Below are 22031 nucleotides of genomic sequence, written 5' to 3'. Positions count from 1 at the left end.
ACCTTTCTAGGGATCATTCTAGACTCAACTCACCAAATGTCTTTTCTTCCTCAGGAGAAAATATCCAACATAAGGCATCAGATTCGTTCATTCAGACGGAAGGACTCTGTACCAGTCAGACAGGCGATGAAGATCCTGGGGCTCCTCACAGCATGCCTACCTGCGGTCGCCTGGAGTCAGAGCCATACTCGGATCCTTCAGAGTTGGATCCTAACCTTCTGGAACAGGAAGTCTTCAGGTCTAGACAAGAAGATCCGGATTCCTTCCTTTGTAAAGAGGGACCTGCTGTGGTGGATGGAATCAAGGAACCTAGAGAAAGGAGTATGTTGGCACCACCTCCCAACCATCACCATAGTGACGGACGCAAGCAGCTCAGGCTGGGGAGCAATCCTTCCTTCCCACTACGAGCAGGGGTCCTGGACTCTAGCCCAAGCAAAAAGCAGCTCAAACTACAGGGAGTTAAGAGCGGTCTGGGAAGCGCTAAGATCGAACACAGCCTATCTGAGGGATCATCATATCCACATTCTCTCGGACAACGTCTCGACAGTGTCCTATTTAAGGAGACAAGGGGGTACAAGATCTCCAGTATTATCGAGTCTGGCTCGTACCATCTTCCAGTGGGCGGAAGAAAACATCCTTTCCATCTCTGCCACCCATTTGAAGGGATCCCTCAACAGAGAAGCGGATTATCTCAGCAGGAGAGAGATCCTACCGAACGAATGGTGTCTCAACCAGGAAATCTTCCTACATCTAACCAGCGTCTGGGGCATGCCCCAAATAGACCTATTCGCCACGAGGGAGAATTCAAAATGCCAACAATACTTCTCTCTGGAGGCCGGCGAGTCCAGAGATCACTTGGACGCGTTCAGCCATCGTTGGAGCGGAAGTCTTATGTATGCCTTTCCCCCAATTCCCCTAATTGCGAGAGTACTCAGGAAAATCTTGCTCGACCGGTCAAGGGTGATCCTGATCTGCCCAAACTGGCCAAAAAGAAGCTGGTACCCACTGCTGAGGTCCCTATCTGTCCAGCAACCCTTTATTCTACCGATTCAGAAGGACCTGCTATACCAAGGTCCGATTTTCCATCCCGATCCAGGAAGACTCCGTCTGGCGGCTTGGATCCTGAGTTCGAGTTCCTAAGGTCCCAAGGTCTCTCTCGGGCCGTAATAACTACGTTGAAGGCAAGTAGGAAAAAGGTTACTTTCGCCATATACCATAAGATATGGAAAAAGTTTGTGACCTTTTGTGGGGCTAATCCCCCCTCTCAGTCTAACCCAAATATTTTACAGGTACTAGACTTCCTGCAAAAAGGACTAGAAATTGGTCTTTCTACTAGCACTTTGAAAGTCCAAATTTCGGCTCTGAGCGCATTCTTCGACCAACCCCTGGCGGACCACAGGTGGGTCAAAAGATTTATTGCTGCTGCAAATAGAATTAGGCCTCAGGTTCTGAAACGGGTTCCCTCCTGGGATCTCTCCCTGGTTCTAGATGCTCTCTCCAGGCCTCCCTTTGAGCCTTTAAAAGACGCTAGTATAAAAAACCTAACCTTAAAAACTTCCTTATTAGTAGCTGTGACCTCAGCTAGAAGGCTGGGGGAACTCCAAGCCATTTCTATTAGAGAACCCTATATGTGTATTCTCCCTGACAGGATAACTTTGACTCTGGATCCAAGCTTTGTTCCTAAAGTGGCGTCCAGGTTTCACAAGAACCAAGAAATAATTCTTCCATCATTCTACGGGAATCCTTCTTCAAGCAAGGAATTGGAGTGGCATTCCCTGGATGTAAGGCGCTCGGTCTTAGAGTACTTAAAAGCTACGAAACCTTGGCGCAAAGATCACAATCTCTTTGTTCAGTTTCAGGGGAAGAACAAAGGGGTAAAGGCATCCAAAACCACGATCGCCAGATGGTTAAAGACTGCCATAGCCTCCTGTTACACAGAACAAGGGAAGGAAGTTCCTCCTAACCTTAAAGCCCATTCCACCAGAGCCATATCCGCCTCCTGGGCAGAGAAGAGGGGCGCTTCTCTTGAACAAATCTGCAGAGCCGCCACCTGGGTTTCTTCATCCACCTTTGCAAAACACTATCGGCTGGACTTACCCAACTCACAGGATCTCGCCTTCGGTCAGAAGGTTCTCCAGGCTGTGGTCCCACCCTAACTCTACTAATTTTGTAGATCTCCTAGTGGGCCGTCATGGGGGACGTTATGGAAATTGTGAATTAGACTCACCGGTAATTCGGTTTCCATCTAGTCCTCCATGACGGCCTATATATTTTTCCCTCCCATGTTTCTTTCACTTCTTTGAAAATTCTGTATGTGATTCTAACAAGACAGAATAAAAATATGTTGTATCTTCCACTGGTGTAGTTATTTGGTAGACACTGGCGGGAGGATGTGGGGGGAGGCTTTTAACCTCTCTGCTTCCTGTCCCTACAGAGGTCAAGGGTCATCCTCCTAGTGGGCCGTCATGGAGGACTAGATGGAAACCGAATTACCGGTGAGTCTAATTCACAATTTCTGACCTATAGTTTTATTGTTTTTTTTTTTTAGTAACTTCCAAATATAGATTGGGGTAATTTTATAGTGTAGCTTGTAGAAGTTCCCACAAGAAGTGATGCTTTGTTGGACCTTGTGATTTTTAACAATGCGGAGATGTCCAAAATGTCAGGCATTTGTCATGACACCCCACATGGCTTACAGCTACAGTTAAAAGGGCAATTAATGATTAAAAGAGAGCATTCAAAAAATATAAATCTGACTGGTCACATGAGGCTTTCTATACTTACACTAAACATACCAAAATCTGCAAAAAGGAAATCAAATCAGCCGAAATACAAAATGAAAGACAGGTGGCTAAATATAGCAAAACAAATCCCGAGAAATTTTAAGTGTATCAATGCAAAACAAAAATGGGCCAGAGCAGGTTGGCCCCCTTTATTAGACATAATCCATCTGGACCAGATGGGTTACACACCAGAGTTCTTAAAGAACTCTGTTCTGTTATTGCTGTACCGCTGTCTAAAATCTTCAGGGATTCCGTAATTTCTTGTGTGGTGCCAAGTGACTGGCGCAAGGTAAATGTGGTGCCAATATATAGAAAAGGGCTCTAAGCTTTGCCACGCAATTACAGGCCTGTGGGGAAAAAATTGGAAGGGTTAGTAAAAGACCATATACTGGAGTATGTAACATGAAATAGTATAGTAAGTGACAGCCAGCATGGGTTTACTAAGGATAGAAGTTGTCAGACTAACCTGATCTGCTTCTATGAATAGGTGAGCAGATGCCTGGATGGAGGAGCTGCTGTGGATATTGTGTTCTTGGACTTTGTAAAGGCATTTGACACTGTCCCTCATAGATGCCTGATGGGTAAAATAAGGTCTATTGGTTTGGCAGGAATCATTTGCAATTGGATTGAAAACTGGCTGAAGGATCGTATCCAGAGAGTTGTGGTCAATGATTCCTACTCGGAATGGTCACCAGGTGGTGTAGCCAGGGTTCTGTGCTTCCCCCACTACTCTTTAATATATTAATTATATAGAGGTAGGAATTAATAGCACTGTACCTATTTTTGCAGATGACACCAAGCTGTGTAGTGTAATACAGTCTATGGAAGATGTTCATAGGCTGCAGGGTGACTTGGACAAACTGAGTGTTTGGTCATGCACTTGGCAAATGAGGTTGAATGTGGATAAATTTAAGGTTATGCACCTGGGGGCTAATCATCCAAAGGCAAAATATGTCCTTGGGGGAGCAAATCTGGGAGAGTCCCTTGTTGAGAAGGACCTAGGGGTACTAGTAGATCATAAATTGAATAACCGCATGCAAAGCAGTAGGAAGTTGTCATGTATCAGAAGTTGTGTGGACTATCGGGATAGGGATGTAATATTACCACTGTACATGGCATTGGTTCGTCCTCACCTGGAATATGCTGTCCAGTTCTGGGCACCGGTCCATAAAAAGGATGCCCTAGAGCTGGGGAGGTTTCAATGTAGAGCCATGGAGAGTCTCAGTTATGAGGAAAGATTAAAACAACTAGATGTATTTAGTCTGGAAAAGAGACGACTACGAGGGGACATGATTAATTTATATAAATACATGAATGGTCCATACAAAAAATATGGTGGTAAATTGTTTCAGATTAAATCAAATCAAAAGTCGAGGGGGCATTGTCTCCATCTGGAGAAATCGGGGTTTAATCACCAGAGGCGACAGGGCTTTTTTACTATGAGAACTGTCAATCTGTGGAATAGCTTGCCTCAGGTGCTGGTCACAGCAGGAACAGGAGAGAGCTTCAAGAAGAGTCTAGATGCCTTTTTACACCTAAATAACATTGATGGTTATGTTATATAGAATTGTTTCCCATAAATATCTTCCTCATCCAATCGCTTACCTTCCTTGGTTGAACTTGATGGACATGTCGTTTTTTTTTTTTTAACTTCATACTCTCAATAAAGCTTGGTAACTCTTGGTAACAGGTGTTACCAGTTCTACCATGTGTGGTCTGACCAGTGATTTGTTTAAAAGCAAAACTGTCCTTATCATGATAATCTATGGCTCTTTTGATATATCCCATAATAATAATATTTGCTTAATTAGCAGCTGCCACCAATACCCACCTTGTCTTTTTCTGCTAATGTTTCTATTCTTTATTAGGTGTTGTGGAGGATTTGGCCCAGTAGAGACCGTGGTAGCGGGGTGCTGTGATGCAGTTCATGACAGTGACACCAAAGTACAGTCCAAAACAGGTCTAGCCTGTGTTTATTTCAGCAGGAAAAAAATCAAACAGCCTTCACATTCAGGCATCAAAAACAAAATAATATCCTACCCGTCAGGGTGCTAACTAAACAATGGTTCTCTGACTCGCCACTAACAAAAACACTTTTGTTGCTCCAGGCACAGAGGTCAAGGCTGCGTGCTGTCCAGCCTCCTTCCAGAGAGACAACACTTTCAGCTCTGCTGAGCGGCTTTATGAGGCTGATTGGGCTGTTCCCACCACCTGTGTCCAAGGTGCTAGACAACACAGCCTCAGCACTAAGGCCTTGCATAATAGCAAAACCTAGGGGAAACATACCGCCCATCCACCGTTAACCCCTTCAGTGTCTCACATACCCTCCCCCTCTGTTTGACCCTGTGGGGGTGAACACTTTTGGCCATCAGACAGTGGGTACGAGACAGGGCATCGGCATTCCCATGCAGCTTCCCTGCTCGATGTTCCATCGTGAATTTGAAATTCTGAAACATTAGGAACCACCTTGTGACCCTGGCATTCCTCTCTTTGGCCTGACTCATCCAGGTGAGGGGAGAGTGATCGGTCTATAGTGTAAACTGTCGCCCTACCAAGTAATACCTCAGGGATTCCAGAGCCCATTTTATCGCATTCCCTCTCAAATATGCTATAGTTCTTTTCAGGAGGTGTGAGCTTGCGGCTCAGGAATGTCACGGGATGTTCCTCACCCTCCACTACTTGGGACAGGATAGCCCCTAAGCCCACGTCAGAAGCGTCAGTCTGCACAATAAAGGTCTTGGTGATCAGTACCGGTCCCTCGCACAAAACCGTCTTAAGTCGCTGAAACGCCCCCTCAGCCTCTTCTCTCCACTTTACCATCACCGCCCTGCTACCCTTGGTCAGGTCAGTCAGGGGTGCCGCTATGGTAGCAAAATCGGGGATAAATGGGCGATAATAGCCCACTATGCCTAGGAAAGCCCTCACTTGCTTCTTGCTCATAGGTCGTGGCCACTGCTGTATTGCCTCCACTTTATTTACTTGGGGTTTGATGACACCTCGCCCAATACGGTACCCCAGGTAACGGCCTCTTCCAGACCCAGTGCACATTTTTGGGGGTTCGCTGTCAACCCTGCTGCCCTCAGGGAGTCTACCACTGCTTGAACCTTGGCCAGATGACTCTCCCAATCGTTACTATAGACTATGATGTCATCCAGGTAGGCCGAGGCATATCTCCGGTGAGGTTTTAGCACGAGATCCATTAACCTCTGGAATGTGGCGGGAGCCCCATGTAGCCCAAAGGGGAGTACCACATACTGAAATAGCCCATCAGGAGTAACAAAAGCGGTCTTCTCTTTAGCCCTGTCAGTAAGGGGTACCTGCCAATAGCCTTTCGTCAGGTCAAGGGTGGAGAAGAACCTAGCCTGTCCAAGTCGTTCTATCAACTCGTCAACTCTGGGCATAGGATAAGAATCAAATTTGGACACCTCGTTCAACTTCCTAAAGTCATTGCAGAACCGTAGGGAACCATCAGGTTTGGGAATCAACACAATAGGACTCGACCAGTCACTTTTAGACTCCTCGATAACCCCCAGGTCTAACATCTGCCTGACTTCTTCGGATATGGCAAGCCGGCGCGCTTCAGGGACCCGGTAGGGTTTTTGGTGTACCCGGATGTGGGGTTCGGTTATGATGTCATGCTTGATGACTGAAGTACGTCCCGGTAACTTAGAGAACACATCCACATTTAGGAGGTTCACGTGGTATATCTGATCGGGTTTCCTCCTCCCCGGCTGAGATACCTTGTAGTTTACCTCCCTCACTTTCTCCATGACCTCATATGGTCCTTGCCATTTTGCCAAGAACTTGCTCTCAACGATGGGCACCAGAACTAGCACTCTGTCGCCTGGGTTAAAGGTCCTGAGTCTGGCCGACCTATTGTAGGCCCTAGACTGGACCTCTTGTGCCCTTGTCATGTGCTCCTTTACAAGGGGCATTACCGCCGCTATGCGGTCCTGCATAAGGGAGACGTGTTCTATCACACTACGGTGGGGGGTCCTCTCCTGTTCCCAGGTCTCCTTGGCTACATCCAAAAGCCCACGTGGGGAACGGCCATATAACAGCTCAAAGGGTGAGAAACCCGTGGAGGACTGGGGAACTTCACGTATGGCAAACATCAAATAGGGCAACAAACAATCCCAGTCCTTCCCATCTTTGCGGACCACCCTCTTGAGCATCCCCTTCAAGGTCTTGTTAAACCTCTCGACCAGGCCATCTGTCTGAGGATGATACACAGAGGTGCGGAGCTGTTTAACCTGCAGTACCTTACACATCTCCTTCATTACCCTAGACATGAATGGGGTACCCTGGTCAGTCAAGATTTCCTTGGGGAGGCCTGTGCGTGAGAATACCTGGAACAGCTCCCTAGCAATATTTTTGGAGGAGGTGTTCCTTAATGGAATCGCTACCGCGTAGCGTAGTCCAGGATAACCAGGATGTATTGGTGCCCCCTTGAGGATTTGACTATGGGGCCAACCAGATCCATTGCAATCCGTTCAAATGGCACCTCTATGATTGGTAGCGGGACCAAAGGACTCCTGAAGTGGGAGTCAGTAAGTTGACACAAAGGACACCGGGGCAGTAAGTTGACACTCAGGGCAGGAGCTACAATACCGGTTTACCTCCTCCCACACCCCGGGCCAGAAAAATCTCTGCAGGATCCTCTCTCGGGTCTTCTCAGCACCTAAGTGCCCTCCCAGCACATGTTTATGTGCCAAATCTAGCACCAGCCTACGGTGAGATTGGGGTACTACAAGTTGCTCAACCTCCTCACCCCGTACCTGGTCGACCCTGTACAACAGTTCCCCAACAATCACCATTCGGGGGTATATTTTGTCAGCCCCTGGTATTTGGAGTACCCCATTTATCACCTTAACATTCTCCTGTGCTTTAAACAAGGTAGGGTCCTGTAGCTGTCGAGCCCCAAAATTTTCACGGGAAATCTCAAGGTCTAGCATGTCGGCCACCTCCTCGTGGCCCTCGACCTCACCAGCTAGGACCTCTAGGGGAGAGAATTCATCACATGGGGTCACCCCTACTGCTGGTGTGGGTACATCGGCCTCAAAGGGTTCAGGGGCCAAGGCCGGACATACCTGATGTCCATTATCTGCAACAGCACCTGAGGTGGGTCTTCGTCTCCAGAGGTCCCAAAACACCGGTAAGTCTCTACCGATAATAGTCTCATGAAACAGGGTCCCCACCACCCCCACTTCATGGGTAATAGTACCACAAGGGGTATGTAGGTTGATGACAGCAGTGGGATATTCGCGAGTGTCCCCATGTATACACAACACTCCCACTCTCGGCCCACTGTATAGTCCAGGATCAATCAAAGTTCCCCGCACCAGGGTGACCAGACTCCCTGAGTCTAGCAAGGCTTCCACTGTGTGACCACCGATTGTGACCATGCACACTTGGGGTTCTGCATCCGTGACTGACTCGGCCGCCAGAACCGGCCGGGCAGACAGTGACACTCGCCGGGTCTGGTTGCAGTCCATTGGCTCCACTGACAGTGGACAGTTGGCAGCAATATGGCCCATTTCATGGCACCGCCAGCACTGGATATGGCCATGACCTCTGTCATGAGCCTCACTGGGTTTCTGGGTATCCACGCCCCCCAATGAACCCCCTCCCAACCTGACAGGTCTCCCCTTTTCCGCAATAGCAGTCTTACCAGATGGTTTGGTGACCCTGTCACTGGCACTGCTTCGTGTGGGAGAGGTAAATAGGTCCTCCGTAGCCCGATACCTCTCTACTAGGGACACGAGTTCCTCAGCTTTTGTGGGACCGGCCTGTCCAACCCACCGCTGGAGCCGAGAGGGCAGAGAACGGGCGAACATGTCGAGAACCACTCTCTCTACCATCTGTGCTGTGGTGCAGTCCTCTGGTTGTAGCCACTTCCGGACAAGATGGATCAGGTCATGCATTTGGGAGTGTGGGGGTAGTTTTTCTGAGTAAGCCCACTGGTGGACCCGGCTGGAGCGAACTTGAACGGTGACCCCAAGACGAGCCAGAATCTCCGCCTTTAACTGGGGGTACTCACGGGCCTTCTTTTCACTCAGGTCGTAGTAAGCCTTCTGCGATTCGCCTGTCAGGAACGGTGCCAGGACATCGGCCCACTGCTCAGCTGGTAACTCCTCTCGCTCAGCTACTCGCTCGAACACAGTGAGATACGCCTCCACGTCGTCGGTCGCCGTCATTTTTTGTAAAGCCTTTTGTACTGCAGCCCGTGCGGAATGCTGGACAACCGGGTACCCTAGCGAACCAGTATGGGACCCCTCAGTAGTCGTCGCTTGCGTTGCTGCCATAACGCCAGAAAACTTTTCCATCATCAGCTGGAACATGGCTCGGGACTCTTCCTGCTGCTGGCGGGACCTCTCCTCCTGTTGCTGAAACATGGCTTGCTGTTGTCGGGACCTCTCCTCCTGCTGCTGGAGCATGGCTTGCTGCAGCTGTCGATTAGCTCTGGCCTCCTCTTGCTGCTGGCGGGACCTCTCCTCCTGCTGCTGGAGCATGGCCTGCTGTTGCTGACGATTAGCTCTGGCCTCCTCTTGCAGGTATTTAATAAAGTCCTCCATCTTGACTGTGTCCTGCAATTTGCCTGCTGCTTTCACCCAGGCCATGCAATGTTGCAGGATGTAGCGAGCCTTTCAGGTGTGTGTCTTTTTGAACTGCCCGCAATCCGAAGCACCATATGTGGAGGATTTGGCCCAGTAGAGACCGTGGTAGCGGGGTGCTGTGATGCAGTTCACGACAGTGACACCAAAGTACAGTCCAAAACAGGTCTAGCCTGTGTTTATTTCGGCAGGAAAAAAATCAAACAGCCTTCACATTCAGGCATCAAAAACAAAATAATATCCTACCCGTCAGGCCTCTTCCACACTTGCGTTGCATTTCACGTCAGAGTTTGATCAGAGTGCGATCAGGGTTTGGTCAGTGAAAAACGCACATTTTGCATCAGAGTGCAATCAGTTTTCAGTCAGAGTTTGTTGAGTGTCTCAGTTTTTCACGCGCGTTTTTGATGCAATTTCAATGCAATTTCAATGCGATTTTTACGCGCAGAAAATGCGCGTGAAATGGACTCAGGACTGAGCTCTATCTTTTCTATGGCAATTGATGCGTGAAAAACGCATTGCACTTGCAAGTGACTCAGAGTGCAATGCGTTTTTGATGCATCTCCATAGACTTGTATGGTGCGTTTTTCACGCGCGTGACTTGCAAAAGTAAAGCATGTCGAGATTTAAACGCACGTTAAAAAAACCGCGCGTGTGCGCGTGAAAAAAATTGCAAGTCTGAAAAGGCCCATTGGTTACAATGGGTCAGAGTGCAATGCAAGTTCTGCGCATCAAAAGCACGCACAGAAAACGTGGGTGAAAAACGCAAGCGTGAAAGGGGCCTCAGGGTGCTAACTAAACAATGGTTCTCTGACTCACCACTAACAAAAACACTTTTGTTGCTCCAGGTCAAGGCTGCGTGCTCTCCAGCCTCCTTCCAGAGAGACAACACTTTCAGCTCTGCTGAGCGGCTTTATGAGGCTGATTGGGCTGTTCCCACCACCTGTGTCCAAGGTGCTGGACAACACAGCCTCAGCACTAAGTGATTCAGCACTGTTTCCTATCTGAATATTGGGATATGCTTTGCTTTGTTTTCACATTGTTATATGTAGCATTCTGTACATTCCATTGTTCATTATGTGCAGTGTGATTGTTTATTAAAATTAAGACTTCCCTTACTGTATACCCATGGTATAAAGCGTGGGTGTTTTTTTTTTTTAAATTTTTTATTATAATAATATACAAAAAGAGAACATTTTATATTCAAAACACATTATCATTACAGCAGCTTGATACCATTCCTTGATACCATTCCCTACACAACAAACCCAATTAACAATACAAAAGTTCCCAAATAACAGCCTACTGTCATTTAACATGATCTATTTATCCATTCCTCCCATACTTTTTCTGACTTTATACCCTTATCCATTGCCTCCTGTCGCTCAGCATAGCCCAAAAGATCTAGTCTTGTCTCCTAATCCTTTACCTTAGGTGGCTCCCTATTTTTCCAAAGATATAGAATTCATTTTCTTGATAGTAAAAGTGCTTTTAATACACAGCGGATATGGTATGGCCTGGTGATCCCAGAATACCCATTTTGGAGCCCAAAACGCACACCTGTATTTTCCATGGGATGTTACACTTAAAGATCAACTGTAGTCTATCTACTACCCCCAACCAATAACAATGTAGCTTTGGGCATTTCTAGAGCAAATGTGTGAGGTCAAGTTGCACCTTTTTTTTTTTATTCATTTTTTTTCTCTGGAATTGATTTAATCGGTTTGGTGTATAATGCAACGTGTGTTTTTTAAACAATTGTTATACAATGTGAGACATATATTTTTGTATTTTATTTTTTTTATGGTTCAATAAGAGTTTATTAAGTAAAAACACAGTTGTGGAAAAAAATGGCAGTGGTATGAACGGTACAAACAGAGTACAAGTACCCAGAGACCTACATAGCGGTCTTGTATTTTTTTTTTTTTTTTTAATCGTGTTTAATGAGTACGTCCACTCTGCCACTGTTAGATCTGACACATCCTCCTTCCACTTCTCATAACATGTCTTAACAGGAGGGAAATTTTCATCTTTTAACAACTCCTTGTATACTTTAGACATTATACCCTTCTTATTGAGCTGCAAAATAAAGAGGTCCTCTAATGGATGAGCCACTTCTCCAAAATTATCTCCCATTTGACACACACTGAAGGCATAGAAAAACCAATCCCTTAATTCCCAGCTAAAATCTTTAGCCAGATCTTCATAGGACTTTAAGTCCCCTGTATCCCTTTATCTCATAGAACCCTTGAGTAGCCAGTCGGAGCCAATGCCCACTTTTTAAATCCTCACAACGGGGATATCTTAAGATAACCCTTACAACCTATTCTTCTTTTTATCAAATTGGGCTTCAAATTCCACCGAGTGAAATAGCCCCGTTTCCAATACTCCCCATATATCATACATTTTTACAAAATCATATTTTTTCCCTACTATTTAATCTATCATTTCCCTATCACTATCAATAACATTTAACTATTGTATACCAATGGTATAAAGTGTACAGATGCACAACTAGTTAGCAATCATGGTACTGTCTATGCATGCTGAAGCATCATGGGATTGAGAGCACAGCAGAGAGTAAGAAACAGCAGAGGAATTCTCAAAATCATGATTCGCTGTCAGGCCATCCCTTTAACTTTGAATTGTTAAACTTTGCTTGAAATTGCACAGTTAGTAGCATATATTTTTACTTTTTTAATTTGAAGAATTGTGTTAGAAATAAAAAAATTTTTTTTTTTCTTTACAAACAGGAATGATACAATGTCGGGCTTGATGACCTCATTTGACGATATGATCCAGTTCACAGGTCGTTTGTCTACTTTGGGTATTCAGATGCATAACAGTTCACTTCTCCTACATGTTATTTTAGATTTCTATAAATTGGTAAGACTCCTATCTTCTATGTTTTGAAGTAAATGTCAAGTTTCTGTGTACAATCTTTAGCAAGTGACACAACATGCTGTTTTATCCATTTGCCCTTGTTATCCGAAAAAATACTGTATATACCCGAGTATAAGCCGACCCGAGTATAAGCCGACCCGAGTATAAGCCGAGACCCATAATTTTGCCACCAAAAACTGGGAAAACCTATTGACTTGAGTATAAACCGAGGGTGTAGTATACAGCCAACTAGCCCCCTGTAGTATACAACCAGCCAGCCCCTGTAGTATACAGCCTGTCCCAAGTAGTATACAATCAGCCTGCCCCCATGAAGTATACAGCCTGCCCCCCAGTATTATACAGCCTGCCCCCCAGTATTATACAGCCTGCCCCTCAGTATTATACAGCCTGCCCCAATGTAGTATACAGCCTGCCCTCAGTATGCCAAGAGAATAATAACAAAATAAACTTAATACTCACCTTCCGACGATACTCACCTTTGATGCTTGGCGGCGGCTCCTGGTCCTCTGCGGCAGCTTCTCTTTTCTTTCTTCACTAGCCGGCAGTCGCGTCCGCTTCATGACGTCATCGGCGGCGACACCGCTGCATCGTATTGTGCGACTGCCGGCAAGTGAAGATAGAAGAGAGAAGCGGGGCTGCCGCAGAGGATCGGGAGCCGCCGCCGAGGACAGGGTGCCGGAGGGTGAGTATTTAATTTTTTTTTTTTTTAATTATTATTGACTCTTGTATAAGCCGAGGTGAGGTTTTTCAGCACATTTTTTGTGCTGAAAAACTTGTCTTATACACGAGTATATACGGTAAACTGTCTGTTAACCCCTAGGCGCACCAGGACATTATAGTACGTCCCCGGGGCTAGATGCTTAGCGTTCTATAACGTCCTGCTTCTGGCACCGGCTCACGAACGGAGCCGGTACCAGAAGCAGCGGCAGTCAGCTGTCTAGTACAGCTGACAGCCTGCGCTAACACCCGCGATCGGAGCCGGCTCCGATCGCGGGTGTTAACCCCTTACACGCCGCGGTCAAACATGACCGCGGCGTCTAAGGGTGTTTGCGCTGTGGATCGGATCCCCCGTGCCGCTTACCGGGGGATCCGATCCACTTCTGGGCAGCTCCGAGGACTGGCATGTGCCCCGGAGCTGCCCGGTCTCCATGGCAGTCGGACCCCTTCCGGGTCTGACTGTAAACTGTCTGAGCATGCGCCTGCATGCTCAGACAGTTTATACTGCTCTACAATAAAATAGTATTGTAGAGCAGTGTATTGAACTTAAACCAGTGATCAGAGCATCACTGGTTCAAGTTTAAGTATGTATAAGTAAAAATATGCAAAAACACTTAACACTACACATTATAATAAATAAAAAATAAATACATAAAATATAAGCCCCTAAAATGTCACTTTCCCATAAAAACACTTAATAAAATATAAAAAACACAAAAACACAAAAAACCCCGCATATTTGGTATTGCCGCGTCCGTAACAATCTGTATAATAAAACAGAATCGTTACTGGACCCGCACGGTACACGCCGTAGAAAAAAAACCGCAAAAACTTTCCGAAAAAAGATAATTTTTAATTATACCCTATCAAAAAATGCTCTAAAAAGTAATTTAAAAAATGTTATGCACTCCAAAATAAGACCACTAAAAAGAACTCTTCTCGCAAAAAATAAGCCCCTAACCAGATTTGTCAGCCGAAAAATAAAAAAGTTATGCATATGAAAAGATGGTGATGCTAAAATGAACAAGATTTTCTCCAAATTGGTTTTTATTCAGTACAATTGAATAAAATACACAAAACCCCCACATATTTGGTATCCCTGCGTCCGTAACCATCTGCATAATAAAACAGAATCGTTATTAGATCCGCAAAGTTAACCCCGTAAAAAACAAAACAAAAAAAAGCTCCAGAAAAAAGATCATTTTCAATTAATACCCTATAAAAATGCTCTAAAAAGGGATTTAAAAAATGTTATGCACTCTAAAATAAGACCACTAAAAAGAACAATCCTTCTCGCAAAAAATAAGCCCTTAAACAGATTTGTGAGGCAAAAAATAAAAAAGTTATGCATATGAAAGACGGTGATGCTAAAATTAACAACATTTTTGCCAAATTACTTTTTATGCAGTAAAAATGGGAAAAAAATAAAAAATCTATATAAATGAGGTCTTTTTGTAATCGTGGCGACCCATAGAATAAAAATAATATACTATTTTTATGGTATGGTAAATGGGCAAAAAAAAAAAACCCATAAAAATCTTCCTGAAAAGTGATGATTTTCATTTCCTCCACCAACAAAGAGTTAATAAAATCTCACCAATTAGCCTATAGATTCCCCCAAATTACGTACCAGAAAAGTGCATCTCATGTGGCAAAAGAAATAAGCCCCTATAGGTCCACATTAAAAAAAAGAAAAAAATTATAGCCTGTACAATGTGACATAGAAAATCTGATCTGGATGGCGCCTCCTTCCCTTCTATGCCCGGTCGTGCGCCCATACAACAGGTTACCACCACATGTAGAGTATCCGTGTACTCGGGAGAAATTGGGTAACAAACTTTGTGGAGCCTTTATTCATTTAATCCATTGTAAATGTTTAATTTTCCACCCAAAATGGGTGTATTGTGAAAAAATATTACAATTCGCAGACTGCACCTCCATTTTGTTTTAACCCCTATAAAACACGTAAAGCGTTAACAAACTTCTTAAAAGTGGTTTTTCATACGTTGAGGTGTGTAGTTTCCACAATGGGGTAATTTACGAGTCTCACTATTATTTAGGCCTCTCAGTGTCAATTATAAGTTGAGCAGGTCCATCTAAATGCGGGTTTTGGTGATTTTACAAAAAATGTGAAAAATGATACCGAAATTCTGAGCCTCATAACATTCTAGTAAAATATGTGGAATCTTAAAAAACCATCAACATAAAGCAGACATTTGGGAAATGTAAGTTATGAATTTATTTGGGAGCTATGACTATCTGCATCAAAAGTAGAGAATTTAGAACGTTGAAAATAAAGAATTTTTCCAAATTTTTTCCAAATTTTGTTTTTTTTCATAACTAAACACAAAAGATATCATCCAAATTTTTAAACTAATTTGAAGTACAATGTGTCACGAGAAAACAATCTAAAAATCCCCTGGATATCTCATAGCGTTCCAAAGCTATAACCACTTATAGTGACACAGGTCAGATTTGAAGAATGGGGCCACGTCCTTAAGGCCAAAATAGGCTGTGTCCCCTAGGGGTTAAAATGACTCTTACCAAGCGGTTCATTGCTCAGGTCTCTGGATTCTGAACCTATATAATAGACAGACTGAGAATAGCGGATGTCCCTTTAGTTTCAAAGTATTATATGGCCAGAGCTTTATTCTTAAAGCTTTGGGTTTGGGCACCAATAAAGATGATCATGCAGGGTTTAGGTGCCCCACCACCACCACCAATTACCTACTGACATCTTCTGCATTTATCATATTGAGTACTTATACTAAGAAAACAATTGTGAAGAAACTTTTTGTATAAATATTTAACCGGTTCACGGCGTGTATTCACGGCGGCGGTCGCGTCGCGCTGCATGGAGAGGGCTCACGGGCTGAGCCCTCTCCATAGCCGGTAAGTCTTTGCTGCATATTGCAGCAAAGGCTTACCGGTAACATCCGCGATCGGTGCTAGCACCGATCGCGGATGCTTTTACAGCGTGGGCTGCCGGCAAAGCTGCCGGCAGCCTCAAACAGATAGCGGCGCATGGGCGCCACCATCTTACCTGGGATCGCCGCTCCCCGTGACGTCATCGGGGGCGGCAATCCGTCTCCATGGTAGCCATGGTGGCTATTTCGTTTTAACCCCTTCATTACAATGTGCTGATAGCACATTGTAATGAATGAGGAGGAAAATCCCCATATACTGCCATACTGTAGTATGGCAGTATATGATAGGATCGATCAGACAACCTAGGGTTAAAGTACCCTAGGGAGTCTGAAAAATAGTATAAATAAAAATAAAAAAAAGTTAAAAAAAAAAAAAATTATAATAAAAAAACCTAAAATTTCAAATCACCCCCCTTTCCCTAGAACTGACATAAATATAAATAAACAGTAAAAATCATAAACACATCAGGTATCGACGCGTCCGAAAATGCCCGATCTATCAAAATATAACTGTTTTTCAATGCGTTTAACCCCGTAACGGAAAATAGCGCCCAAAGTCGAAAATGGCACTTTTTTGCCATTTTGAAAAATCTAAAAAAATCTATAAAAAGTGATCAAAAGGTCGTACAGTCCTAAAAATGATATCATTGAAAATATTATCAAATTTCGCAAAAAATTACACCACCCACTGCTCCGTACACCAAAGTATAAAAAAGTTATTATCGCCAGAAGTTGGCAAAATCAAAAAATATTTTTTTGTACAGGAGGTTTTAATTTTTGTAAATGTATGAAAACATTATAAAACCTATACAAATTTGGTATCCTCTTAATCGTACCGACCCAAAGAATAAAGTAGACATGTCATTTGGGGCGCTCGGTGAAAGACGTAATATCAAAGCCCACAAGAAAATGGCGCAAATGCGGTTTTTCACCATTTTCATTGCATTTGGAATTTTTTTCCCGCTTCCGAGTACATGGCATGGAATATTTAATACCATCATTATGAAGTGCAATTTGTTACGCAGAAAACAAGCCATCACACAGCTCTTTACGTGTAAAAATAAAAAAGTTATCGATTTTTGAAGGTGGGGAGTGAAAAATGGACATGAAAAAACAGGAAAGGGCCCGGTCCTTAACCGGTTAAGGTTACGGATTTTATTCACATTATCTGTGTCTTAACCTCTTAATGACACTGCCTTTTTTCATGTTTTGCTGCCCACCTTCAATAATCCATACATTTTAAAAGTGTTCCATTAACAGAGCTGTATGATGGTTTGTTTTCTTTACAGATTAAATATAATTAATATTCCATGCAGTATACTGGGAATCATGAAAAAAATCCAAATATGGTAAAATTAGCCAAATAAACTAATTTGCAGCATTTTCTTGAGAGCTCAGTATTTATGCCTTTCTTTTTTCATTCCAAATGACGACTTTTATTCCATGGGTTGGTACAATCACAGGGATTTAAGTATTAATATGTTTTAAAAGATTTTTTTTAAATGCTATGTTCTGACACCGATAACCTTTTCATGCTGCAGCAAACAGACCTGTATACAGTCTCATTCTTTTGCGGGATAGTTTCTGGTAGGTTTTTGCTGCAATATGTCAGTTATAAGTCAATGGCGCCTTCATTTTAGTGACCATGACAGCAGAGTAAACAAAGCCATACAACTACACATATGAATATATTACATAACATTTATTTACATGCACATGTACCAACACATAAACAAACACCTATATATTTATACCATATATACTCAAGTATAAGCTGAGTTTTTCAGCACAAAAATACCTCAGACTGTAACCGCCTTTCCTACGCCCCCATCAGCTCCTCTTATTGCTTCCAATGCTCCGGTGCCTTATTGTGTCTTTTCCCTCCTCTTCGGGTCGTTCCGCTCCTCTGCGTGTCCCCTCGCGATGCCGGCGGCTCACAAACAATGACTTCGGCAAGTGGCTGACATTATTCTGTGTGCCAGCCGAGCGTGAGGAGCTGAAGTTCCGGAAGAGGACCCGAAGAGGCACAGAAGCATCCAAAGCAAGAAGAGGACCAGTGGGGGTGTCATAAAGGTGAGTACAGGCAGTCCCCGGGTTACGTACAAGATAGGGTCCGGAGGTTTGTTCTTAAGTTGAATTTGTATGCAAGTCGAAACTGTATATTTTATAATTGTAGATCCAGACAAAAAAAATTTTGGCCCCCACAATTGAAGTTTAAACTTTTTTTGCTGTAATGGGACCAAGGATTCTCAATAAAGCTTCATTAGACACCTTACAGCTGATTATTGCAATCTTGGACTACAGTAAAGCATTCAGAAAGCTTCACCAGAGGTCAGCGGGGTCTGTCTGTAACTATGGGTTGTCTGTAAGTTGGGTGTCCTTAAGTAGGGGACCGCCTGTACAGTGTTAATTTTTTTAATTAAAGTCTTTGCATACTCTGGGCAGGGGCTGGCCGGCTATATACTGGGGGAAAGATGGGATGGCTATATGCTGGGGGGGGGGAGGCAGACAGGCTATATACTGTACTACAGGGGCTGTCAGGCTATATACTGTGTGGACGGGCTAGAAGGCTATATACTACAGGGGCTGCTGGCTATATACTGGAAGGCAGACGCTGCTGGCTATATACTGGCTGGAGGCTGTGACCAATGCATTTGCCACCCTCGGATTATACTTGAGTCAATAGGTTTTCCCAATATTTTGTGTTTAAAATTAGGTACCCTGGCTTATACTCGAGTCTAAACATACATACATACATACATACATACATACATACATACATACATACATACATACATACACCTGCACGCACAATTATATACTCAACACTTACATATACAACCACATAGAAACAGGTATAAGGAGATCTAGAAATGCATCTGATAAATAGCTGCTATTGAAAGTAAAGAGTAAGGCTCCATTCACATATCCATATATGGTGGCCGTGAGCTAGCTGTAAAAACGGACACCATAGATGTACATTATGCACAGACACAGTGCAGCTGAGCCCTCTCCATACAAGATGGGCGTTTGCTGCATATTGCAGCAAGCACCCACCGGTAACACCCGCGATCAGAGCTAGGACCTGTCATTTGGGGCACACAGTGAAAGGCGTAAAATCCAAGCCGACAAGCAAAAAAGATAGAATTTATTTTTTTTTACACAGATTTTTATTCTGCAAAATTTGTAAAACCTAATACAGCAAAAATATAGAAATTTTGGTATAGTTGTAATCATGCTCACCCGTACAAAAAAAGCAAAGTATACTTAGGGTACTTTGTTGAACACCAAAAAAAAATCAAAAATCTATTACAGAATTAATGGGGTCAACTTGACCACAAAAAAGTAATACATTTTCATTGATGGGGCAGAGCCACCTCAAAACAGTATTGCTGAAGAGTGCATCTCATCCTACAAAAAAATAAGCCCCTTACATGGAGAGATTAATGGAACTCGAACTAATAGCTTGGATGGCAATAGTCAGGATACCAGCTATTTAACCCTATAGACGCCATGGTAATCATGATGGCAGCGTCTATAGAGGGAACTCTCCTCTCCCAACAGCTGTAACTTCTTGCTAGGCCTGCTATCGCAGTGTTTTAGTCTGAACAAATCATCAGTTGATACTTTTTAGTGCCTTTATGGGACATAACATTTTTCGTACATATTTCACATATTTCCCCTACACATTACAAAACTCCCAATCAACCTAAAAATCAGCATACATGTTTGAAATCGCTGAATCCCTGTAAAATTTAATAAATAAAAAGTACAACGTGTATACGTTTACATAACCCATAAACCGCTTTGATTTAATTCCTTTATTTCCTTTTTCTGTACCTTGCCTAGAAAAAATTTAAATTGAGCTTGGCCCTTGAGGGGTTAAAGCATAGGAATTAAAATGGTGTTTTAACAAAGCTCAGACCACATAATATGAGAAGTTATAATATTGGTTGACGGGGTTGTCTGCGGATAAAAGATAGGGGAGGCTGGCGACATTGACCTCTGAAAACGAAATCCAGCAGTAACGGGTGGCCCTAAGGTGAACATAAGTAGTTTAAGACCCCCTTCCCCAGCCATATATCTATTATTTTTTTTTTCTATCCTTGTACAACTCCAATCTAACTGGCTAAAAAGTGCTATTGCCATTGAAGACTCTTGATTCTGTTTGCTAAATAGTTTTTTTGTTTTTTAATAAAGGTGTCTGATGTTTATGTACAGTCCTACCTGCCTCTGATTGTCCTTCCACCTCCTGCAGTCTTTTATGCTGCTCTTCTTTGTACAGACTCTGTCAACCTTAACCAACTCTGCTACATCATGTACAGGTAGGGTGATCAATTTTAGGATCTTATATCTTCTTGTGACTTGCAGAGCAACTAAATGTTTGGACATAATTTTACAGGTATAGGGAAAACCTCTTGACTGCAAAAAATAATGAACAACTTAAAACGGTAAATCACAATCAGAAGTCATATTAGAATATTACATAAGAGTTATAACTAAGCATTGTAAATCTTCACTTTCACTTTCAATCTACCTGTATATAGAGCCACGTCCTTTTGAACATAAGCAGCCAGACGTTTCAGCTGTATAACCAGTACTTGACTGCAATGGTGGGCTGCCTTTGGACATCACAAGCATTTAGCCAAGACAACCATCCTCAGGGTATCAAGATGGCGCCAGAAATACTTGAAAAGGCTGGAGTTCCGACCTATAAGAAGACTTTCAATATAGTATTCCACCCTGCACTATTGAGCTTTGCTGTCACATTTCTTAGAGATGTAAGCAAATACAGTAAATATTTTATACTTTCATTTATGGATTATCTATAGGTTATCTTACCATCTTTTCTGCCTTTTTATAAAAAAATTTTTTTTACAAGCATTGCAGACAACTTTTTTGCCTTTTTATAGTTCTAATGGCTTAGGCTGAAGTGTTCTTCTATGATCTGCAAGATAAAAATAAATTTAGTTTTTGTGTCGCTTTTGATTTTCCTTTGCAGATAACAAAAGCAACTATCAGTTCATGTTGTACAATAAACTGTTATTGTTTAGAAAATCAAAGATTTATAATTTAATTAAAGCAAACCTGTCTCCATGCTGTGTTGATTTAAAAAATGCCTTTGTCAGCATTCAGAATTTTTTGGCATTTACCTGGCAGCATTTGGTGAGGGGGAACAGCCTCCACAGTGTCTGTGTGTCTGTCTCCTCTCTTCCACATCATTTCCCTCTCCTGCGTGCTCCATGCACATGACCGGAATAGGGGAGAAGCAGAGCTGGATGAGTGTGGAGGAGAGAGAGAATGTATGCGGAGAATGAAACACGGGCTGCTGCTGATGCCTCACTGTGTATTAAGAAATAAAGTTTTATAAGGTAGTGGCATTATTGAGAATGCTAACAATTGTTTTTTTTTTTTTTTTTTATCCGAATCTCATTGGCTGTTCACCAAATTCATAGTGACGGGTTCGCTTTAATTGGAGGAGATTTATCAGAATTGCACCTGTATTCCTCTACTCTAAATTTGAAATGTGAAATTTTAACATTTTACATTTTTATTTATTTATTTTTAGAGGCTTTCTGAAGACAAAATGTTTGAACTTAATCTCTTGAAGGTAATGTTAAGCCTATTACTCTCCTAGATGTATATCTGCCAATATTCTTCCCTAGGAACCAAACTTTTTTTTGGGGGGGGGGGTCAATTTCCAGGATCATTGAAATTTATAACCTAACAATTGTGCTTTGAATTGCAGCAGAGCCCAATTCACCTGAATTGTGCAAATGTGACAAAGCTTGTGGCATTGCTTGACCAAAATGCCCCAAGCTTTTTGTCTGACCCTGGCCTGCACAGTATTTTCAGCATCTGAGCACGCACACATTCTGTAGAATCTGTGTTAATTTTTTCAAATCCGAATCCTGATAAGTGAAGAGATGCCACTTGTCAGTGCATTTCATTTAATTGTAGAGTCTACAGAGCATCTATAGAACTAATATCTATCACTGTATGGTCAATGTATTGCAGTAATGGTGTCTTTTGTATAGCATTAGTATGGTGATATTTATTTACTTTGTAATATAATGACAATGGTAGTA

At 43.1% G+C, this 22031-nt stretch overlaps 2 protein-coding genes across 7 annotated transcripts in view; both read left to right on the top strand.

Moving 5' to 3' along the window:
* The window catches only part of CENPI (centromere protein I), a 93365-nt gene that overhangs the window by 64605 nt on the left and 6729 nt on the right, over positions 1-22031 (top strand). For all 4 annotated transcript variants that reach the window (XM_072125780.1, XM_072125779.1, XM_072125778.1 and 1 more), the window contains 5 exons: positions 12148-12280; positions 20143-20267; positions 20345-20393; positions 20490-20723; positions 21512-21553. In XM_072125780.1, the coding sequence (XP_071981881.1) occupies positions 12148-12280; positions 20143-20267; positions 20345-20393; positions 20490-20723; positions 21512-21553 (583 nt within the window). The remainder of the gene's footprint in view (positions 1-12147; positions 12281-20142; positions 20268-20344; positions 20394-20489; positions 20724-21511; positions 21554-22031) is intronic.
* LOC140078015 (uncharacterized) lies at positions 153-2430 on the top strand. Of its 3 annotated transcripts, none has more exons than XM_072125775.1 (2): positions 153-1181; positions 1290-2430. In XM_072125775.1, the coding sequence occupies exons 1-2, from the start codon at positions 153-155 to the stop codon at positions 2154-2156; spliced, it is 1896 nt and encodes a 631-aa protein (XP_071981876.1). In that variant the 3' UTR covers positions 2157-2430. The 3 variants fall into 3 exon arrangements, with proteins under 3 accessions (XP_071981876.1, XP_071981875.1, XP_071981877.1); XM_072125774.1 differs by having other exon boundaries at positions 153-1781; positions 1854-2429; XM_072125776.1 differs by having other exon boundaries at positions 153-1399; positions 1649-2427.

This window comes from Engystomops pustulosus, chromosome 9, assembly GCF_040894005.1.
Source record: "Engystomops pustulosus chromosome 9, aEngPut4.maternal, whole genome shotgun sequence".
Taxonomy (NCBI): domain Eukaryota; kingdom Metazoa; phylum Chordata; class Amphibia; order Anura; family Leptodactylidae; genus Engystomops; species Engystomops pustulosus.
This window is presented reverse-complemented; position numbering and strand designations above follow the sequence as displayed.

Excerpts from the sequence above, each read along its gene's own strand:
- LOC140078015 (XM_072125774.1), top strand. The coding sequence starts at position 153 with ATGCCTACCTGCGGTCGCCTGGAGTCAGAGCCATACTCGGATCCTTCA. Across the intron at positions 1,782-1,853 it reads TGGAGTGGCATTCCCTGGAT|TTTCAGGGGAAGAACAAAGG; the intron begins GTAAGGCGCTCG and ends CTCTTTGTTCAG.